The sequence below is a fragment of the Aphidius gifuensis genome, linkage group LG4 (genome assembly GCF_014905175.1).
Source record: "Aphidius gifuensis isolate YNYX2018 linkage group LG4, ASM1490517v1, whole genome shotgun sequence".
Lineage (NCBI taxonomy): Eukaryota > Metazoa > Arthropoda > Insecta > Hymenoptera > Braconidae > Aphidius > Aphidius gifuensis.
In genome coordinates, this window is record NC_057791.1 from 6,802,360 (window position 1) to 6,827,262 (window position 24,903).

Here is a 24,903-nt window from a genome sequence, read left to right on the forward strand (position 1 = left end):
TAACAATTTGAATTTTCATACAACATTACAGACAAAACTAATAACGTTTATTTAAAAAAATAACAAAAAAAAAAAACTATAGATTGTTCACATCAAAAAGTTTTTTTTTTTATTGTTTTTGCTGACCCTGTAGGAAACATCCTGAGGCAGTAAAAAACTTTATCCTATAATTACCTGTGATAAGAAAACTTTTATTCGCTTGGATAGACGTTAAAGTTGTTATATATCAGTCTATATTGTATGTTTTTTTTTACATTTATTTGTTTATTTTTTTGTAATTCAGAAAAAAACAAATATAATTCAATTAAATTTGAGGCAAAATATAGAAAAAAAAAATCTACCTGCAGTTAATTATATTAAAAGCGGATAGGAAAATAAAATATTTACGAATCGAAATAATATTTTTAATGAATTTAAACTATATTGATATTATTTTAGATGTGCAAATTTAATATTCAATGCCCGAATCTATTTTTTCTAAATAAATATAATTTAAAAAAATAATTTTCATAAAATGTAATTAATATATTTACTTTTAACATAATTCAAATTTATTTTTTCTACTCGAGATTGGACAAAGAAAAATATTAAGTTTGAGATTTATAAAAAAAAAAAAAAAATGTATATAGTATTTAATGTAGTTGTAGTCTTCTCCATTTTCATTTGCCCCAGCAATAGTTCATTAAAAAGGTGTTTTAGAGGCAATTCCACAAGCTATTAGGTTGCCTCAATCGCACCCAAGAGAGCCGTTTTGCCTTCATCCTTTTTTCCCCCATTCACTAGCTGAAATTCAACGTTAACATTAGACAGTTTTTTAAACCATCAATTTACAATGAAATAATATTATAAAATCTTCAAAATATATAATATCAAAATGAAATTATCAATTATAAGAAAAAAAATCTGTATTTTTTCGAGAAAACCAGATGTTTTAGTGTTTTATTTTTTTCACAATTTAGGAACTAATTCATCAAAAAAAAAAAAAAAAAATATATATATAAGGCCCTTGGCAATAACAAGTCATTTAGTTGAAAATAATTTTTGGGTAAAGGTGGCGTAATTATACAGTAGCTAGTTTTTAACCCGGTACTTGAGTACCTCATCACTAAAACCGTAAACTTGTTGGCCTGGTTATATACCTGCTACTGGTCTTTCATTTAATTCGTGTCGATCCCTCATAATATAAACTCCACATACAAAATGGCACACTGATAATCATACTTTAATCTTACCCAAAATCCTCAAAATTATTCAGATTGTATCCCTAAGATATCGTAAAAAAAATAAAAATTCAATTATAAATTTTATTATATATAAACCTGAAGCACCATAATCAAATTTACATTCAAATAAATAATGAAATTAATAAATAAAAATAATAAAAATTATAAAGGCAACATATATTGTTGCTTATAAACTATTTTTGTAACTTTGTGATCTTTGACAAGCCAAAACCAACAGCTGCACGATCTATCACTAACAATGATTCAGTGATGTTGTATAACGGCATATACCGTGTCTCACTCGGTTTATAAATTTGAAATTAGAAAAAAAAAAAAAAAACAACGTAGAGTTCTTTGTGAATACCACAGTTTGCTAAATCCTCTGATCTTGTCAAATATAAACGATTATTGTTATTTAAAAGAAGCATTTTTAAAACGAAAAAATATATACATTTTTTTTTTCATCATTAAAATTGTAACAATGTGTTTAAATATATATATTATGAAAAAAATTAATGTTATTTTATTTAACACAAAGATAAAAGGCAAATGAGGCTTTTAACAAAAGCTATTTTCTGACATTTAATTAGTTTTTACGAGACTAATATACAATGTTTTGAGGGATAAAGGATTAAATCCACACTTAACCGATTCACCCTACAATATACACTTGCGCTTTTTATATGATATAATTTTATATATATATATATAAAATAGAATTTATATCTTTAAATAAAATTCACCTTTAATAAATCATAAATAACTATAATTTTTATTTTAAAATAGCAGCTATTATTTTAATTTATTTTTAAAAATAACATATAAATCTAATAAAGATGTTTTACTGATGTAATAAATTATTTGATTATAAGAATTCAATACAAATGCAAATTCAACATAGTTATAAATAAAATTATAAAACAAATAGTGTCATAATATATTTAACTAATTTGTATTTTTAGACATATAATGAATGGCTAAACTAATACTGTTTATATTGAATGAGTAATATATACAACCCCTATTCTATTCAAACATATTTTAAATTGAGTTTCTTTATCAATCCTTTTGTCAAGTTTTTGATGAGATTGGATAACACTGTTTGTACATTGCAATGACACCATAGCCTCCGGGAGTTGGTACTCGAAAGAGAAAATATACAATAAAAATTAAATAAAAAAAGAGAAAAAAATTAAAATAAAAAAGGGGCTGCATTTTCAAGTTATATCTAATTGACTATACAGTTAAATTAGATTATTAAATTTCCACATGAAATTATTTAATAAAAAAAAATAAATAAAAATGTTGAAAAAAAAAAACAAACAAGTCTTGCATTGAAATACAACATAATACGAGGGTGAAGGGAGAAAGCGGGAGGAAGGGTCTTGCACCCTCTTTTTATATACATATAATAATATTATTTTTCGTCTGTTGGCAAAAGGAATGTCGCGATGAACGTTCTTCTTTTAAAAGCATCGCATAAAATAATATATATATATAAAAAGTCTCATCAATAATCATTAGGTTTAAATGTGGTTTTATTCACATTCATTAAGCTCGATGCATTATGAAAATAAAAATAATAACAAAAACATTTGTTTTATTAGTATAGCATATACTAATGCAATGAAAGAGTTACAATAAGAGTCACATTAAGATCGTGGAATGATATTCCAGACATGTGAATCATTTTTTACATATTTTTTCTCAAATTAATATTTATTCAAGTTTTTTTTTTTTTTTTTCTGAATTGAGAAAATAAGCATCATATTATTTGGTCTATACGTTTATAGATTTTTGTCATATATATATACACGATGACCTCACACGTTTTGATTTTTTTTTTTTTTTAAATTTAACCTCAAGTATTTTTTTTATTTTATTTTTGTAAAGACACAATCTTAAAAAGTATACGCATCGTTAATAAAGAATACCATAGCATGAATACCTTTGACTCGTTCTCGAGCATCTCGTTATTCGATATTAATAACAAGCTGAGAAAAGACCGGCTCGAAAGAATGGCTTAAAATGTTGATGGTGAAAGAAAGAGAAAGAAAAAAAGAGAGAGAAAAATAAAAAATAAAATATAAGGTAGATACGAATCATTATAATGATTCAGCGTCGCTACTGGTCAGACACATTCCTATCATTGAAAGAATAAAATGTCCTAGACCGAAGAATTTACTCACTCATATATGAATGCCATATCCAATCTTAATAAAAATAACAAAAAAAAAAAAAAATTAAAAAATAATATAACTCAAAATAAAAATATGAAAAAAAAATAAGAAAATATTTGTCAAATTCTCATCGGCGTCGTCTTGCTCACTAGAGGCAATGGACGATATTCAAGATGTTTTACATCGTTGAAATCTCCCTTGCAATGATCATCATTTTGTCTAAGTTAAAAAAAAAAAAAAAAACAATATATATATATATATATTGTTTGTGTTGAACCACACACGTACCTTAAAGGTGCATGGGTCACATTCCATTGAGCATTATTTTCTCGAACACTTTGAACCACAACAACAGCCCAGACATTGAAACGACTTTTTATTATTTATTTAACGTTATTTTACTCTTTCTTTGTATATCATTCAAACGATATTCGTTAATATTATTCATAAGAAAATTCTATTATTCAAAATACATCATCAAAAATTAAATTGAACATTTTTTATAAATGAACTTAAATGTATATATAATATTTAATATTAGAAAAAAAAATTTCCCCATTATTATTAAAAATAATATCGGAAAAAAATATGAAAGAGAAAAAAAAAAGAAAGGTTTTATATCATTCAAGTTTAACTCTATACCCACATGATGAGAAGCCAACAGGAGGTCCAAGTGATTTGTGATCACCGTGTAAAGTCACATGATATATTTCACGGTCAGTTGTCTCTTTTTACACCTACATCAAGAAATTCAAGTATATCTCTTTGTATTTGTTTGTAAGTTGCAGGGTCAGTAAGCAATGTCTTGATGACTTGTCCAGCAGTAACGTTGTTCTGAATACATACATATATAAAATAACTTAAAGATAATAATAAAACATGATATTTACATGAGAAAAATGAAAATATATCCGCATATAGTCTTCTTTGTTTATTATATTTTTTTTGAATTATCATTTTATTTATAAATGGTAAAATATTTCGTGTGATAATTTTCAACATTGTCTTTTTAATAATCATCAATATATGTATATATTTCTATATAGTATTTTTGATATCGACATAAATGTATATGAAATAAAGACACTGTTGGAAGACAGGTTGGTCACAGTGGGAGTTCGAATTGAGTCATGAAAGAATATATCCACCAAAAATGAAATAAAATAAATAAATGTAAAATTATTGTTATAAAAAACGAAAAGAGAAAAAAGAAGAAACACAAAATATCTATATATATTGTGGTACAAAAGAAGAGAGATATGCATATATGCACTTGCATTTTACCTTGTTACTTTATTTATTTTTTCAAATGCATTCATACCCACCATGAGGGAGCTATCGTGAATCTTACGTCGTAAGTCTAGAACTTTATGTCCACACAGCTAATCTTCTTCTTTACCATCATCCTAACTTACGATTGCCTTGGACTCACATACCTCGTGCTGGGCTTTTGGACCTCACCATTTTTTTTTTCTTTTTTTTTCTTTAAAACCTCACTTCTCGAGATGTCTACATTGTGCGCTCGATCCAACGCCAAACGAAAGAGAAAAAAAAATAAAAAAAAACACAGAGCTTATCTTTCACTTCTCCATTACAATTTTTTTTTTTTTTTTTTTTTTTCTTTTCAACCCATCTTGTACGAAAATTTTCTCTATAGCATAAATTTAAATTTCTCAGTTAGTTAATGGAAAAAAAAAAAAAAATTCATAAACTGGCATGTTATTTTACCAATGAATCATAAACTTTTTCTTTAAAAAAATTTGTAAATTTAAAAAAAAAAAAAAACCACTTTTAGCTGCAATTCAGAATAAAATTATGATTCATGTCGACACGTTAACTTGCATGGCCATCATTTTAACCATCGACATACCCCTGTAACCTCTTGTATTTTTAAAACACCCCTATCATGTGGTCAACAACCACAAAGTCATTGACATCATTGGTTTTTATTATTATCATTACTTGTTTAATGATGATTTGATTTTATCGACAGCTTTTGTTTTGTTTTATTTTTTTTATAATTAATTATCAATTATCATTAATAATTATTTTGATTAATTGTGTATTGATGATTGTATAAATAAAAAGCCAGGATAGATATTTTTTTTCATTACTATTATTATAAAACATAACAATTTGATTTTCACACCTAATAAATCATATTGAACACAAAAACTCATTTAACAAAAGAAAAAAAAAACAAAGTAACATACATATTGGTGTTTGTCAAAAGTAGTCGCGTGCGTGATTTTCTAACCCCTACGAAAACTATTATCCCCATAGATTATTATTGCATGACTAGGAAATTACAGTTGATAGGGTTGTTTTATTTTTTTTAAAACATAAATCGTTGCCAACTTGTATGTGCATGCTAGGATATAACAAAATGCCAAGATATATATACAAAAAATAAACTCGCATGACTTTGTAAATTTTATATATATATATAAATATTGCAAGTTGCTTATGGTGGTAATAGTTCAACTGCGTGTGCAATTTTATTCTATTTTTTTTTAAATTAAAGTTAAAGACTACGCGGTGTCTTCTTACGTCAGATTGAGTGACGTGTGGCAAGTTCATTTGACAGACGTTATGTTACAAGTGAAAGTTCAAAAAATGCATAACCGATGAATTGTGGTTTATACAGACAAATAATTATACAATGGTTGGCTTCTTATTATCTTAAAATATACTGTATATATAATGTATTATATATATAAATTTGATCATATGCAGGATACATGAAATCAGGATAATTCAATGTTTATAATTACAACACCAGCCATGCATAAACATCAACAACTTCCTCTTTCCAATACCTTCTTTATTCATTATCTTGATAGTAAGCCAAAAAAAAATATATACATACATACATACATACATGTGCGTGTGCATTTGAATAAAAAAAAACAGTATAAATCAAAAACACAATTTCGTTCACAATTTTTTTTTTTATTTTGCTTTTTCAAGTACTCGTTTAAATTTTTCTGGAGTAATAAGACAAAAACAAAATGAGTGTTTTTTTAAAAAAAAAAAAAAAAATTCTATTTCATTGTCGAGAAAACCAATTTCTTGCTACCTAAATTATACCCTCACAACCGAAAAAGCTCTTTACTTTCTCCATGTATACCGGCACTCTGACTTTGTTTTACCTTCTTCTTCTTCGTCTTCTTAAGGATTCTTCCTCTTTTCCCTCATTTTCACTGTTCATTTTTTTATTTTTTTTTTCACTCACTTATTTTATATATCTATTCTCAAGTTAGTAATATTGCAAGTTTCCACTTAGTGTCTGTATGATAAAAAAACTAAATTATGTGCAAAAAAAAAAAACTGAAAATAAAGGTGTGGGTAAGGAAAAATTACACAAGTAGAGAGACTCTCGCGAAGAATTTTTTTTCTTATATTTTATCATAATTTTAATGTAAAATCCTATAATAATATAACAACAATAAAAATTTATACTTATAAATATATAAAATCTAATTTTTAATTTTTTTTTTTCATGTTTCAGGTGAGTACTGGAAAAATAATATAATAAACCTGATAAATTGGTGAGTAGAAAAAAGAAAAAAAAAACCTTCATCGTTTTCACGTCAAGAATCTGGACAAGGCTATTCAAAGATAAAAAATAAAAATAAAGATAAACTCGGTAAGACGCTGAAAAAAAAAAAAAATGAAAAAATCAACGGACCGTGTTGTGAGGGATTCATCGCGAACGAAAAAAATATATGAAAAAAAAAAATCATATTTGTCTGTCGACTTAGGGGAAAAGAGAAGCTGCGAATAAAAGAACTATTTTTGCTTGACCATGGGTCATTTTAAGAAAAAGAAATCTCGTAAATATCGATTCTTAGTATTTTCATCTTCTACATGGTAGAAAAAAAAAATTTTTTTCATACTTTGTATTCTCTAGAGATGTTATGTCATAATTTACTCGTCATATCGTTAAAAAGGTGCAAATAAGTATAGCCAAAAGTACTGATGAAAAATAAAATATATATATTTTTTGCTTGAAATTTATAAGATATAAATAATATTTGACATAAGCACACGGATGATTAAATTCGGAAATGATAACATAAAGGGAAACGTGATGTTTCGACCATCAATGCGTGCATATGAAAACAATATTCTATGAATGTATAAAGACAAATGTCCACTCTATGAGCATCATACAATCATCATTTTATCGGTCATATATCAAACAATTGTTCACTATATATCTGTGTGTAAATACAATATAACATTGTTAAACTCACTCATAACTTTTATTTGTATCTGAAACAATTCTGTGAATATTTCAGTTTTCCATGTTCTTCCGTTTACAAGCAAATTGCTTTATGCTTCCGTGAATATTTGATATTATGAGTGACATTTACGTAGTGTCCATTGGCCAATCCTTCATACGGCAAATTTCATATACAAATATATATATATATATATATATTAAAATACATTACACTAGTAATTATATAATTATAAAAAAAAAAAAATTCCATTAAGAATATTTTTTAAAAAATTTAAAATTGATTGACATTATCATTGGGGTCAAATAAAAAAATATTTTCTATCGACATTTTTATACAAAATGGCTTCTCGCGATGGGGAGTCTTTACGTAATCTCTCTTGATTCAAATTAACACACGCGGTGATCAGCAGGAGGTCACTCTGACGTGCCACACGGTGGGTTCTTCATGAAGAAAATACAGTATCGTTGAAAACATCTCATTTTATTTTTCGAAAATTTTTTTATTTTCATACTGAATGATCATTAAGGTGTAGCTAACTCTTACAATGCATTTATAATAATTTTCATGAATATATATTTGACATATCTTCTCCATAAAATATCAATTGTATCTTCTTTTTTTCTATAATTATTAATTTTTTTCTAAATTTAAGAAGATTCCGTAAACTTAGTAATTCACTTTGTCTAAAAACAGCTTAAAACTTTTTAGTATATATCAAATTTTAAGGGAAACCAAGTTATTTTATTGATGCGACTCAAAGAACTAAAAATTTTTTGCACTCAAACTTTTTTCTTTTTTTATACACTATTTTTTCCTTTTAATTTTTCAATTTTTTATAGAAAAAATATATATATCTAAAATAAAGAAAAATAAAATAGTTGATATATACAAAAGACTAAATTAAAAGAAGAAAAAAATTGGTATTGGAATGGGTATAGAGAATGTGTAAGAGTATATGGTGTGATGCTTGGGCGCCTGTGCCAGGGCTATATGGAAATGTTGGCCAAATATATCATTCTGGCTTGACAGTGCAATTCTCTTATCTGCCTAGCGCCGCCTGCCGCAATTCCCCTCTAGATTCTCCCTTAGTCTATCCCGGCATGAATGGTGATGGAGGGTGGTGGTTGGGTTTAGAAATGAGGGGATGAACTGTGAAACTATCTAGAGGGAAAAGAAGAAACACAGCCGATAGTGAATGTGCAAATACAGACTTGCCTTTCTCCTAATAATATATAGAAATTTTTTTTTATTCTAGAAGTTTTCTTAAAAATTTCATTATTTTGATAATTTTTATATTATCTCTTTTTTATTTTTCGAAATTGAGTAATATTACTAACTTATGGTTAAATACATTTAGATAAAAAAAATTATACATCCATGATATTGATATTATATTTTTTTTTCTCGCATTACTCGCATATACGATCTCTTCAATGTTTTTGTGAGATTTTCTGTCTGTCAATTTTTATTGCTTTATTTCATCGAACATTTAAACTAATCCACCCAACGCCACCCTCTGCTATTTATGATTCAACGATATTTATGTACATTTTGTAATATATATACGTATTTGCACCGGAAAATGACTAGCTATCGGATAAACCATGTCGACGGACACACGGTCACATGTCCATCAATCAAAAGCCAATGCAACCGAAAATACTTTTTTTTTTTTTCCAATAAAATCACAAAGATCAAGCTAAAATATCTGTCGTCATATATTTAAAATATTTGTTGATATTATATCCTATATGTTCTTATTTATATATATTTAAACAAATATAAATAACTCAACTTCAAGAAATATTTTTATTTTCATGCAATAATAAAATTTAATACAATTACTAAAAAAGTTGATATCGGTTTTGAGAATAATACAGAATGTAGAAAAGTCATATATGAGCAAAACGAAAAAAAAAAAATAAAATATGAGTAGGGAATAGGGAAAGGCCAGCGAGATATTGCCAGCACAGTGCTTTTCCTGGCAATGCAATCTTTGAAAGGAGAGCCGCGTCATTACGCTGAGCCCAGTGGTTCACGGGCCATTGCCCTCCACCCTCTTTACCTCCCTGATCGCCCACTCAACCACCTTCCTTCTGTCTGCCCTTCAATTTTCCCGGCTTTCTCGACGCGCTACTTCGTCTACCAACATTTTTTTTTTTTTTTCTTTTCTTTCTTTGTATATAAACTTTCTTTGTATATATATACTTTCTTTGTATACGTGTAGGATTATTGACTTGTGTAATATTTATTGGGCAAGAAAAAAACATTGGTACTCGAGTCAAAAAAAAAAAAGAAAAAAAAAAAATAATTAAAAATACTAACGACAAGGTCACTGCGTAGCTAACTCGTTGTTGTAAAAATTGAATAAAGATTAAAACACCAACACCATCATATATGGTGTCTACCAAATCGAAACGTTGGATTTAAATTCGCCTTAGCATTTTAGATCGTATCACAACTTACATAACTCGAAGACAACATCAAAAAACAAGTCCCTAAATTTTTACATTTTTTTTTTCTCGTTTATTATTTTTAAAGTTATGTATGAAGGATTCCACGATTATATTATTTTTATTTTTTTTTATTTTCAATTATTCTTGGTGTTTTGTTGCACAAAAAAAAAAAAATGATAAATATTTTTTGTATAAATTTACTCAGAGTCATTAAGAAAAAAAAAAAAAACAAAATAACAATAACAATTTTTTAAATATTGATGAACAAAAAGTTAATGAAATTATTTTTAATAATTTGCAAACAAAAAAAAATTATTATAGACAGTTGCTATAATTTTAAAAATATTTTTTTGTAAAAAGCTGAAATAATTTTTAATTTGATGGTTTTGCTCATATATATACATACATCCATACATTATGATGTGTATATAATTTAGAGCATGCCACAACCTGCTGACTTTTGTGTGGTTTGAAAGCATAATCATCGACATTGTCCATCTGTTATGCTTCAACAGCCACACGCAATCGGCAAAGAGCTCCAATTTTTAATAATGAAAATTATCGTATATATCAATTGACTTTGGGTGAAAATATATATTGAAATATTTAATATAAGTTTAAATAACAAATGAAAATATAAATTAAATTTCAATTTACAATTTATATATCCTATATATCATACAAAAAAATTTATTTCATATTTAAAGAAATAAACATCCAAATTTTTTCAATGTCAAAATTTAAAATATTTATGGTTTAAAACATAAAAATATTTATTCATTTGAAAATTAAATGAAATCACCTGAATTGTTCCAAATGAATTAATTCCAATATTTTGAAATAGAATAAAAATTTTGATATTTCAATGAAATTTTTCTAAGGAACTATAAATGAAAAAATATTTTTCAACTTATAATCCAAGGACAAAATATTTATTAAAAAAATATCAAAGCAGAATAACAAAAACTTGTTGAATTAAATTTTTTCCAAATGAAAGGACGCTGAAAATATCAATGAAAATTTTGAACTTTAAAGGATATATTTTACATTTTTAAACGACTAAATTAAAAAAAAAAACAAATTTGTTTTCTGTCTATGAATATTGTATACAAATATTCACATATAACTGGGGTTATTATCAGCCTAGAATTCCAATTAAGTGGTAGCAGCTGTGAAAATTAATGGAGCACAGCTTTTAAGATGTAATTGGGCACATTCATAATTCAGTTGAAGTTGAGTGTAGGTGCAGAAAATTGTTGAAAGTACGGGTGAATTGTGATTGTGTGAGTTTATAGTAAAGTCAAAATCTTGGACGTTTTGGTGTTAAATAAAAGGTAGGGAAAATAAAGGAAGGAAGGAAGGAAGAAATAAGGAAGGAAGGAAGGAATATACTGGAGTTTAGAAGGAAATCAAGGGAGTAAGTTTTGCGTATAGTTATAGAAAGTCTGTGGTACTGTTTTTGCGTCATAAGAAGTTGACAAAAAAAAAAAAACATAAAGGGGAATGAAAAAAAAGCACAGTAGTCTTATATTAAGATTGTCATGAAAATTTTAAATACCAAAATTTTCCAAGTCTCGATGGTAATATCAACGATATGATGATACTAAATAGTTTAAAATTTTAGCTATATACAAATATACAAATGACTCAAAAAAGTAACACAAAGAAATGCAATTTATAGAATTACCCTTTTGAATACACTCGTAAACATTTAGCAAATTTTGTTCCACAGGTGTGCCATCTATGTTTGGAATAAAACTTTTGCTTCTATTTATTTTAACAAAATAAACACTGTTTCGACAATTTTAACCATCTCAAGCATATTTGCGAAATCATATACTATATACATATATATGTAATTATAATTGTTTTGAATCTGCATGAGTCAAAGATAATCAAGAAATTTATTTTAAAAATTAAAAAATAATAATAAAGTAATACAAATTTGTGCAAGGTTTAAATTTTAAAACATTGTTATATTATACACACATACACATTCTCATATACATTGTAAAGGTAAAGGAGTTGAAAGTCAGTTAGTATCCGCCCATAAAGCCACCGAGGTCAATCCATCCATTTCGTTCCCTCGCGGGCTCTATTAGCAAAACGTGATGGAGTTTTGCGAGACCGATTACACTCGAATGGGTTATTATCCCCGCGCTGATTCCAAACACGAGGGAGAGAAAGAGAAATTTCACCCTTCAAAATATAACAACCCTTTAACTTCTCGTGCAACCTAAATTTTGTATATATAAATTTGTATCCAACACATACCAATAGACACAATCATCTCTTATTATAACAATACAATCCGATAACCAAAGAATGATCATGCTAACAAGCATATTACGACATCCATCAAGAAATTACATCTATTATGAGTTTTTTTTTTTTTTTTTTTCTATTCTCTCACTTGATTTTCTTGTCATAGCACATATAAAAATTATATAAAACTCAATTTAAAGATCCCTCAGCATTTCATAATCACATCAATCATTTTATTATTATTTTAGTAGCTTATTTTTTTGACTGTATATTAATCCAATAAAATGGAACGTGATAATAATATTGTAGATAGAAAAAAAAAAAAAAATGAATGGAACTGGACTTTTGCCGAAAAAGGCAGGTAATTTTATTTAACTAAAATGCGTATTCCGCATAGAAACGATCCTAAAGTAGTCAATAAATGCCAACATCATCTGTGGATGTATACTTATCTTGAAAGACAAGGGAAACTTTCACCAGCCAATATCATCAGATTTTCGAAAATTGTTGTTAAAAAAAAAAGAAAAAAAAAAAAAAGATATCAAAAGTCACAAGGTGAATTGACAAATACAGAAAATAAAATCGACAAATTGCGTTTATCTTCAATGGGTGTATTTATCTTTTTTTCATCAGAATTTACTCATACCAACTAGCAGTACAATATAACCCAAAACGAAAGTCCCCAGTGAATTAACTGTCTCTCGTCCCTTCTATTAACTGTCTACGTGATACAGCAGTTAAATCGTTTATATTATTTTGAGATAATGAAAATTACAAATGGTCCGAATGAATTGTATACATATATGTATATATTTACAAAAATGCGTTTAGCATCTAGCTCATATGCAGCTAGGCTTTGTAAAAAAGAAAAAAAATGTTTTGTTAAGCAATATGGAATGGTGAAGAAAAAATAAAAATAAAAATAAAAAAAATTGATGTATGTAGGTAATCATTGTAGGCATCTCACTTTTTCTTGTGTCTATCAGTTCGTTTTGCTGCAGCACAATGTGTGCAGTCACTTGTATCATCCCCTTCCGTTCATGCACCAATTCACCCTCTGCATATACATCAGACTTATGTGATCTGTATGTGTTTAAATCAAACCATGAAAGAATTTTTTTTCAACAAAATTAGTAATTCTTGATACAATCATCACCACAAGGTGTATTGTGTTACCTTGTAGTTATCAATATCAACCATGTGAATATATATTCTACATATTCAAATCATTGCATAAAATAATTAAATTTAAATTTTATTTATTTTTATATACACAAAATATATACAAGATGAGAATGTGAACGAAAAATATGTCAACAATTGTTGATATTACAATATATACATATATATTATATATGTATTTTACATATGTACATTTGTAAAATATCTTTTATCATCTTTGTTCATTTTATTTTTCTTCTCTTTTTCATCCTCATTCTTTCACTCCTCATCACCCACTCTTTGTTCGTGTAAAACGTGGCGGGCCGCGGTGATTAATGTTACCGAACAAATTGTCTAGAAAAACATGTTCCCCCCTCTTTCTTCTCTCCTTTCACCCTCGTACAATCTACCCCGGTTTCTCTCATACACGAATATACACTGCACCCTTTATCTCGACGGGTCGCACACCCTTATTTTCCCCAGAGCAATCTTCAGCCCAGTGTGCCTCCAACCACCTATCCCTTCTTTAAATTTTCATATGTATGTTCGAATACAACTTATATCTATATATATATATATATATGTATGGTTGACAAAATGTACGTGTTGGATACATATGCATACGTATACATATATTATGTGGATAATATCCCCTTGATAATCCAATTTACTTTGACTTTGCTATCAACATTTTGGCTGTAGCCACACGTGGATCATTTACGTTCAGTTTATTTGTCAATGTCAATGTTTTGAAACTTTATTGACCATAATTATTTTGTATTTTTTTTATTATATATCTTTAATAATATAAATATTAAAAAATTTAAATTATTGTTCATCTGCATTATTTTTACTGTCATTCGCACACAGTTCTTTTATCCAAAACATTTTTCATATTCCATATGTTTCAGTTTTTCTCTCTAGAGAAAAGCTAGCGTAACTGAGCAAAAAATAAAAAAATCTGGTAGCGATTTTGCAGCATTATTTACATCGTGGTTCGCCTGGCACGCCTCGAGCACACTCTAGCTATATGCTTTTTCATATTTATTAAAAATATTATTTTTTTTTTTTTTTTTTTTGCGGAAGGAATGAAGCAAAAATATATACAGACTATACAAACTTGGTTGTCGCATAAAGCCAGAGATTTTATTACAAGCGGATTCAAATTCCGTACGCAAAACACTTGGGCACAGACAGAACCACACAAGAGTTGGAATAAAAAAATAAAAAATGATATAAAAGGTAAAAAATAAAACAAGTTTTCCATGTATGTGTGTATTATGTGCTGTACCCCACGGCACTGAGTGGCCCTCAACTTGTATAAAAGATTGGTCTTACAGACCCTTAACCTGCCTTTCCAGTTTCTCCATATAAACCATCTCGCGTTAATAAATATTCTGATTTTATTTATTTTTATTTTTATTTATATAAATATATATGCATATCTTTCTGATAGTTGTCCTAAAGAAACAAAATCCTATCAAAAATATATATGCAGAAAAATTACATTATAATATATATATGTAAATGAAAAAAAAAAAAAAAAAAAAAGATATGAGAAAAGATAAAACGTTCAAAAGAGATGGTAAATGCGACGCTTTAGGGCCATCCAGTGACCGTTATCTAACCAGAGACCTATCTAAATCTAAATAACGTTGTTTGACGACCTAGGTGGCAATAACAAGTTTTTTTTTATTTTAAATTTTTAAATAAACTGATTTTTCAAAACTTGATACTGTAGCTGAAAAAATTTTACAAAATTTTTAGATAAAAAAAATCTTAATTTCAGCACATTTTGGCTTATTATAAAAATTAAATTAAATTTAATATATAAAGACTCAAATAAACTCATGGAAAAAAAATATATATATTGTGTGACAATTTAATCTTGTATTATATAGCATTAATATGAGAGAAAAAGTGTTTAAAAATAATATGCGATTATGGGGTGAAAGCCCCATTGCCATAGTAGTTTATAACAGCGTCAGCAGTTGTAACATATACTTCATGAGGATAGAATTTAAGAGACTTGGTACAAGCTGACGCCTTGGACGTGACAAAAGGGTCGCAGTGTTGAAACGTCGTCGTCGACGACGATGAGTCTGACCTCCCTAAAGGTTCACAGACGATATAGCCGGTGACAATCGACTGCCGGCTTGTGCTTAGTAACAGCTGTTGAACCAATAACTTCCTTTCATCTGTGTATATATATATGGATATATACCATAACGATATTATACTGTATTGAGAAAGTGAGACACAAATTTATATACAACGTCGTTGCGGCCTGACTCCACTTAAATTAGTCGATGTCTAATGGTATACCATCAGCACAGTCTGTGCAATACTATTCAAGACTTATCACAGAAATATTTAAATGAAATCAAAATAACCCCTTCATACAAATATGTGTCTACATATATGCTTTTGAACACTGCTAATCATGTACAACAATTTGTATCTCACTTTAACTTATTATAATTTTTACGTATAAATATAAATACATCATGATTAGTATACCTTGTGCTAAATTATATGTACATCCATTGTTGCCAGTTGCAATTCATTAAATAACTTTATCATAAGTTTTAATGTGATTATATATTCATTGTCCTTTTCTTTTTTCACAAAGAGCTTTTTAATTATCATCACATTGTCATGCTGACCTTTCTTGTTGAAAAAAAAAAACACTATTTATCATGCTAATGATTATCCTCTTTTCCAATGTTTATTCATTTGCTTTAACATTTTTTTACAACCTGAAAAAAAATTGTGATGATATTGCATTTTTATGTGAATCAAGATCTTCCCTTGATATACCTAACACAAAATTGCACAGAAAATGCTGTATTAAATCATAAAATAAAAAAAATGTTTGATCATCATGATGATACTGTTTGACACAGAATAAAAATGTACAGTCATCATACATGAATCCAACGATTCACAAAAATCAACCCCTCGTAAAACCAATTAAATAATACTGTCCCAAAGAAGAAAATAGAATAAATATAAAAGAATAAAGACGAGAGAAAAATTTAAATTATTCCAACTGTAAAATTTTTATCGTTGTGTTAAGTTTTCCTCGGTTGACGATATTTTTCATGAGGTATTTTTTTTCCTCTGGTTCTCTGTTGTTTGTCAAGTGTGAGGGAGCTACATAAACCATGGCCAGTTCAAGCTCTTGTCTTTCTTGATTTATTTTTTTTCTCCGTTTCACAGAGTGTCCTAAAAAGAAGTCAGTAAAAAAAAAAAAAAAAAAACCAAAAATAGAGATGGAATTTGCGAAAGCAAAACGTAGTGCGCCATTGTTCAGGCTATATTTCAGTATCTGGGAAGGGGTATATAAAGGGGATGAATGAACCACCAGAGGGAGACTATAGAGGGTAGTAGTAGAGGATTGAAAAAGGACTCAAAGAAGAAAGAGGGAGCTGAGAGAGTCAGCTGTCTGTGACATGCCGCCAATGCTGCCAAAGGAGTTTTCCACCAGCAAGCTTGTGTGTGCTTGAAAATACTTGAGGCTTGAGAATGGGCTATGTTAACGTTGAGGAATATATACTCTTTCATCTGATATCCAAGGCCACATTACTGTGTTATTGTTAAAATTGAGGGGACGCATTTCAACTATTTTCCAGTTTCATTTTTATATACATACAGCGTTATCATTTCCTGCATGCCCCTGATTCCGGTTTATAAACATTAATGCCAAATAGAAAAATAAAATATCATTCAATCAATTTATCATGATATATATCCATTTTATTATATATGTATATATAAATTCAACTAGTCATTAAAAAATACATAAAATTATTAAATTTTATATATATAAAATAATTATTCTCTTTTGCTCTTATTGAATATCTTGGTACTAATCCTATTGAAAGGTTCTTACTACCCTGTTAGACAAGATCTTGGACTTACTTTGGATTTTCTCTCATTCTGCACAGTGCTTTTCACTCCCTTTTTCCACTCATTTTCTCCTCTCTTTTATCGCGTGTACTGCTCATTCTATATAACTATATAGTCAAGTACCAAGCAAAGAGAAAGTTTAATAATTATTATTCATAAGACTTTCTTGGGACTCGACCAGGCGTAAGACTAAGCAAGAAAGATGTGCTACAAAACAAGGGTTTCACTTCACGTTGCATGTCTATTACCTCTTTTCCACTCCTTGCTTTATTCTTCGAGTTCATCTCCTTCTTCTGGTTTCTCTTTTTCTTCACACCCTACCCTTTTTGAAGCCCAGTCTGCCAAACCGCCAAATTTTTTCCTTGTTTCACTGTTCTACCTCAAACTCCCTTGTGCAAGTGGTTGAGCTTTTTTGGGGATGAGATATACTTGACTCAGTCGAGCAGAAACCCAATCACTTCCGGCGTCTGCGCCCATTAAAGCAACGCGATGTTGACGTCGGTAGACGTACGCCCCTACAACCCCCTTTTTTTATTTTTTTTCTCTTACAAATATAACGATCAAAATTTTATCTCAATTATTATTATTATTATTATTATTATTATTTATTTTCTTTGGAAAATGTTGACCAAGATGTATTATTGTTGAGAAATTTCTCAACAAGTCTTTCTTTTTTCTGGATATAAAAATGTAGAATCGTAGAAAATGTTTACTCAAGAATTTTTTTTTGTTAAGTTTTTTTGTTTGCTTTATAATTGCAATTCTTTATTGAATGATTTTTTTTTTTTTCATTGTTCACAGGTTTATTAATGCCAGACGTAGGATTGTTCAACCAATGATTGACCAAAGCAATCGAGCCGGTAAGTCAAATTTATTGTATGAAATTTCATTTTTACACTCTTAACACACTAAACACAAAAATTATCATCATTTCACAAAAAAAAATTCAATTCAAGATTTATAATTAATTTCAATTCAAATCGATTATTCACATGACATAGCCTCAAGCAATGATCCTTCAAAAATACATAAAATGTCCCCCTAGTTATTTTCTTCTCAAGATATCAGTTTTTACGAGGCGGGAATCACTGCGTTAGTCGTAAAAAGCGACAAGAGAGTCGTTGTAAAAGAAAAACGTATTATTATATTATTTCTTAAGGGTAAGAGCAATACGAGCAAAGTACACAAAGGTGGATAACGTCCAGATAACAGCCGGATAATTGGTAGCGGTGATCAGACCAAATTTTACGATCCTACACGTGCTCAACCCGGGAAAAAAACCTTTTTAAAATATATATATATATATATATATGTATATATATTTCTGTTTTCTCACTTGGTTTTTCACCATGTGGAAAAAAAAAAACCAACAGTTCAACCCAACGGCCGAAACATAAAGTGATTCGCGTTTTTTTTACGACTAGTACCCTCATAAACACTCACTATATGTTATAGCTTGTTTGGTTTTCTCAAAAAAATGAAAAAAAAATACATATTTTCTATATGAACTTGTAGATTTTTCAAACATCGATTTTTAAACTCCCTGAAATTGTTTTTTTATTTTCACAAAATATTATAGGTATATCAATATTTGTCAAAAGTAATATAGTGTTGGTCGGACGGCATGTTTAGTGAGTTATTTAACATCAAAATATCAGAGAATGAAACAATATATATACACAAGTGTTGGTAAATGGACAAAGTGGAAGTTCATGTTTTCAATTTAACTATCAACATTGAGCCAATCTTTATCATAATAAATTTAATTTCGCTTCTGAAACAATGAAAATATAATCTCAAATTCAGCTTATCCATTTAATAAATAAAATATAAATTTTATTTTATTTAGTAACAAAGTGACATGGACTTTGTAAATTTACTCCCCCAAAAGTTGTCTATTAAATACTAATGGTTGATACATTAGACCCCAGAGTGGATTTATATCTGACCAACAAATTTATTTTTCAAATAGCCAGGGGGAATTGAAACTGATATTTCTTCACTTTCTTTATGAATATATCATGAATCATGATATATATACTTCATATATATTTATTCACGAAATAGAAAAAATAATATAATTACTATCTACTTGGATAACATATATAAATATATATATATATTAAAACAAAAAAAAATGATAATTAGAATACGCATTTATCTCATAATTTATCATGTTTTCTTGCTATCACTGGTGATTGCATTAATGTGTAATGTGTTTAAATCCATGCGCTTGTCATGATACCGTTCGGCTAATGATGCTTGACCCATATGCGTCATCAATCATACTTTCATTACGTTGATTGCTCGTGATTCAAACACATACACATTATTTTATGTTTCAAATAACTGTAATATTCATGAGAATTAATTTTATTACTTTTCTTATTTTCCTTTTTTTTATTTTTACATATATTTAAACAGTAAATTCTTATTGTTAAAAAAAATACAAAAAAAGAAAAATTATTTAAAATAAATAATTTTGTATAATCTCAATAAACATCGGTCACTCAATGTCATGCAAAGATTATATTTTTTTCCTTTCTCTTTTTATTAAACACAAATTAAGAATGCAATATAATTATTGAGTTTTTCTTGTTGCCTTCGGACATACCAATGGTAGCCTCAAAGGTCATCTGAAAGTTCACCAGCTGAAGATTAAAGAAAAAAAAAACAACATCATCAACAACAAAAGTCGGCTTCTTTAACTGTCAAGTATTATGATGATCATGATGTATAACAAAAAAAAAAAAAAAAGAAAAAAAAAAAGTCGTATTGTCATTTACGACTGTCAAAGACATGACCAAACATATAAATATAATGTATGCAGGTTACATATTTATTTACAACCAACTTTTAAGTCTTGGTACTGAGCTCCTTCGTTATTTAATGTTTTTTATTTTACTATGAAAAAACAGAAAAAATGATAAAAGATTTTTGTCCAGTACAATCTAAAATTCTTCATGACTTCTGTGTATATATACGCTAAAGAATAAACAAGAGAAATTGAAGAACAAGAAGAAGAAGAACAAGAAGGAAATGAATAAGAAGGGGTCATCGTATATTTCAGCTGGTGCGCAGAACAACACAGTGTCTGGACCCCAACGAATCAAGTCGCGAACCATTCGTCACGCAGTCGCTGAGAGGGCTTGTCTCGATAACGCCCGATCCCTTTTCGGGTGTGTTTGTAGATACGATGGGTTTCGTCGTCTCGCACCCTGGGGACAAGCCTTGTCTTATACATACATATATATATATATAGACATGTTAGCTATCTCAACCACCACTGGATTTCAATGCGAATAAAGAGTCTCTGCACTCTATCTCACTTGACTCTACTGCTCCCCTTTTTATTTTTTTTATTTCCCTTCTTGTGGACACCATCAATCAAGCTTGTCAATTTGTAATGGCAACTCTCTGTGTCCATCTCGAATGGAACCTTCCAATGACCCTTCCTCTTTGCTTCTCTTTTTTTAGTAGTTTCTTTACTTTTATTTTTTTTATTTTTCCCAAAATCTCCAATATACCTTTCATCCTTTTTTTTTTATTTTCTTGTGTTTTGGTTGAAGCTTAAATTTCCTTTCAGTATATTGTATATGGATTTATAACAGTATTATCCAACGAAATAAATTTTCTTGCTTCTGTCGTCATATGTCTTGAAGTTAAGTAAAATGAATGTTCTGAAAAGAATGAGAAAATTGGTAAAAATTACACTGGATACTTGTATCACTGTACGACTTATTTGACCTTTTTGACTGCCAATAGTCAGTCAAAAAGGTCAAATTTTCACAGAATTTTTTTATTCTTTTAATCTGTCTTGGGAGTCTTTAGAATTGTTCACTTATATCCCAGTGGACATTTTTTGTTCTATTACGTATTCTGTTGAAAAAAATAAAAAATAAAAAAAAATAATCTTGATTTATTGTAACATTTTGATGTAACCCAGTAAAAAAGTGCTTCAGGGTCAAATATTATTTTTTTATTTTTTGTTTTTTTATCCATTGACATGTATGTATATATACAATGGTCAAAAATAATATCTAAAATTCGACGCACAGAATATTGGCCGACTCACATCACGTAGAGGTGATATAGAGTTACTTAGAGTTACGAGATCCCTTCAGCATTATCCGATCATCGTCAAGGCTGAATAAAAAGAGAGCTAGACAAAGACAAAAATATAATATATTTATTAAAAAGAAAAAAAGAAGCTTGAACGGTGGTGCCACTTGGGTTTTATGTATATGGCATAGATCATACACTAATTGAAATGGGGTGTTTTAGCACCAGTCGTCGAATATAAACGACCGATTTATAGAAATATTATTTGACGATATAAAATATATATATGTATACATAAGAGTGTTAGAGAAATTGACACTTTCAAAAAATCATATATAGCTTATATTCAGGAAATTGCATTACCTTTTTTTTTTTTTTTGTATTATTATCTCTTTTTCAACATGGATGTTTATACATAAAAAAAAATAAAAAAAACAAAAATGACATCTAGACACATTTTATTAAGTTTTTATGTATCAATACATATTCGACTTATCGTATACTCATTGACACAGGAATGGTCAGAGCATTACCCTCAAAAAAAAAAAAAAAAAAAAAAGTCGATATATCCTCTCACTTTTATTTCCTAAGATGGGTGTAGAAACGAAAACCGATATCGTACATGTAAACGAGCGCCAGGCCCATCTCGTTAGGAGTATATAAATTGGTGGGTAGGGTTCCTTGGCCGCAGAAATGGAGTCTCCAACAGAGTCACGATCGCTATGAAAAGATAAGAATTCTCGAGACTCATGGACACTGACCATTCTATACTTGTTTAACTCCTTTCCTCATATTCTCTCTCTCTCTCTTTTCCCCTTTATCTCTCTTTTCAACTTGTGAGAATTCTCTAAGTATACAAGATTTTTCATACTGAAGATCGCGTCCGGTATATCAAGACCAAAGAGGGTGAATCAGCTCTTATCAGTCCAGTATAATGGCTCGTTCTATTTCATCTCCTTGACCACTATTTCTTTTTTTATCCTTGTCGTCTATGACAATTCCGATGGAGATAAACATAAAAAAAAATTTGCTCTCCTGTATAATGTAGTTTTTTTTCTTTTATTTCGTTTTTTTTTTTTCGTTACTGAATACACGCAGGATGATTAGTGGATCAAATAACAGCAAGACATTCATCGATCATTCGGTCGTACTAAAGAGAAATAAAATATGCATATAGTCAATCGACTGTATACATATACGAGCATGCATTGATGAATCAAATTGAAATAAGATCTAGAAAACGATGAAGAAAGAAAGTAGTTTGTATATACAAATAAAAACGATTATTATAATCATTATATAATACAAGATATAGCTTCACCTACAGTTCTTCTCTTCGGCGCCTCTTCAATTATCATAATTTATTGGCAACTGGTTAATTAAAATATCTAAATACACATAGACGTATAAGTCCAAGCAAGATTCACATTTATTTAACTCAGTCCTCCGCCCATTAATTCTTATATATGTTTGTGCCATCATACCTTATAAATTTTAAGTGGTTTATGGAGTTGGTCAGTTTGTCTCAATCATTAATTATTTATCGTGTCAACTGTAAATAAAAACTTTTGATTTTATATTCAAGGTTTTCGATCTTTTTTTTTTAATCACTTTCACAATATATTCATGCACGATATATGTCTGTTCAAGATGTATTTATGTGACAATTGACTAAGGTATTTATGAAAAAAAAAAATATAAAATATAATATAATTTTAAAGGTAATAAAAATTTTGAGTTAAGAAAAGGTATTTGTGATTGGATCGAAAGATAGTACAAGGATTGATGTGTGATGGTAATATAACTCAAATGTAAGATTAGTGACTGGGTGAAAAAAAAAAAACAAGTTACTCGCTGCGAAGACAAAGGAAAAAAATAGCGAAAGTTATCGACCTCTGAAGAGCTATATAAAAAGAAAAATATTTTCAGAGATTTTCATGTGTGCTACTTATTGCACTTTTCATATATATGAGAATTTTTATTTTTTTTAAATTTTGAAATAAGAAACTGAGGTATAGTTTATCACACAGTTGTATCATTATTTTTTGGTGGAAGAAAAAACAAGAGGGGAAATTTTATCTAAAATAGAAAAATCGATTTTGGATTTAACCGTGGCTTAACAAGGTCTCAAGACATTCACCAAGCTAGAACATCAGGATTGATCTTGTTCATGTGATTGTACACTGGGTTATTAGAGATCTTTTTTAGAAAAATGATAGAAAAAATAATGTAAAAAACTTGAAATCAGAAATAAATATCTGCTCGCTTGTTGGATAAATCAGGAAGAGAAAACTGGAATAATAACGAAAATGAAAATAGGGTAAAAAAAAAAAATTATGATTAAGATATGAAGGGAAGTTGGATGAATTATTAGATCCGGTGTTTCCGTTATTGCGTCATGGATGACCAATAGTTTCATCGAGGGATTGTTGAAGGTTCCGGTGCACATTTCCGGTTTCCGTCTGCAAAATCATCTCTGTTAGTTTCTCCTTTATGGCTAAAACTCACTAGTGAGCTAAAATTTCTCGTCGAATAATATCAAGTTTAATGTGAAAAGGGGTGTGTGTCTATATATCTTTATGTCTAACGATCATTTCTCTATTACCGTTTCATGAATTTGTAAATTTTACTCTCAAAATCAGTCCAATAGAATAAAAGTTATTATTACCTTGTCATTTGACACTAGTCAGTTTACATTGTAACTTTAATAATAGCATCCTTATCACAACATTCAAAGTATCCTTATGATTAAACTGTCAATCTTGTAAAATATATTTACAGTTATTTTATTTCATTTTTTTTACTTGACTTCAAGAATCATTTAGTTGGTTAAATTACTGTTGTCTTCAAATCCATCAGGATTTCACAGACTCATAAAGTAAGCTCAAACTTGTCCTATAGACTTTTCTCTTTCTCACTCAGTTTTATACTTAACTTTTGGAAGGATTAGTAACAGTTCAAAGCTGGAACCATAGTGTTCATATCCCAGAACGTTGGTTCAGCTTTTCAAGGGGTTGAATTCAAAAAGGGTAAGAGAAATAGCAACTGTATCCTTAACTTTAAGAGAAACTTCAACGCGAGTGAACGCAGTCGTTGTGTCGTCGCCAAAGTTAAGTTCGAGAGTTGGTTGGGTTTTAGACTCCCAGAGGAATTCGTCGTTGCTTAGTTGCTCGTACAGCCGTCTCCGGTGGCAAGACCGCGTCGACCAACCATTCCCTAGCTCTGCCACATTGACTTTTTCTTTCTCACTCTCTATTTCTCATTTAAAGGTCTCAACTTGAGCACACATAGCTACCTACTCTCTTTAGTCACCTACAACTTTAGCTTTACTTTGCTTTGCTCACTTTTCTCCCTCAACGCGAGAGACCAGACCACAACCATAAGTTACCACTAA

The 24,903-nt window shown here is 28.8% G+C and overlaps 1 protein-coding gene across 2 annotated transcripts in view; it reads left to right on the forward strand.

The window, feature by feature from the left end:
- Window positions 1–24,903, forward strand: part of LOC122854945 (homeobox protein homothorax) — a 194,321-nt gene that overhangs the window by 163,909 nt on the left and 5,509 nt on the right. For both annotated transcript variants that reach the window (XM_044155982.1, XM_044155983.1), the window contains exon 12: window positions 18,249–18,307. In XM_044155982.1, the coding sequence (XP_044011917.1) occupies window positions 18,249–18,307 (59 nt within the window). The remainder of the gene's footprint in view (window positions 1–18,248; window positions 18,308–24,903) is intronic.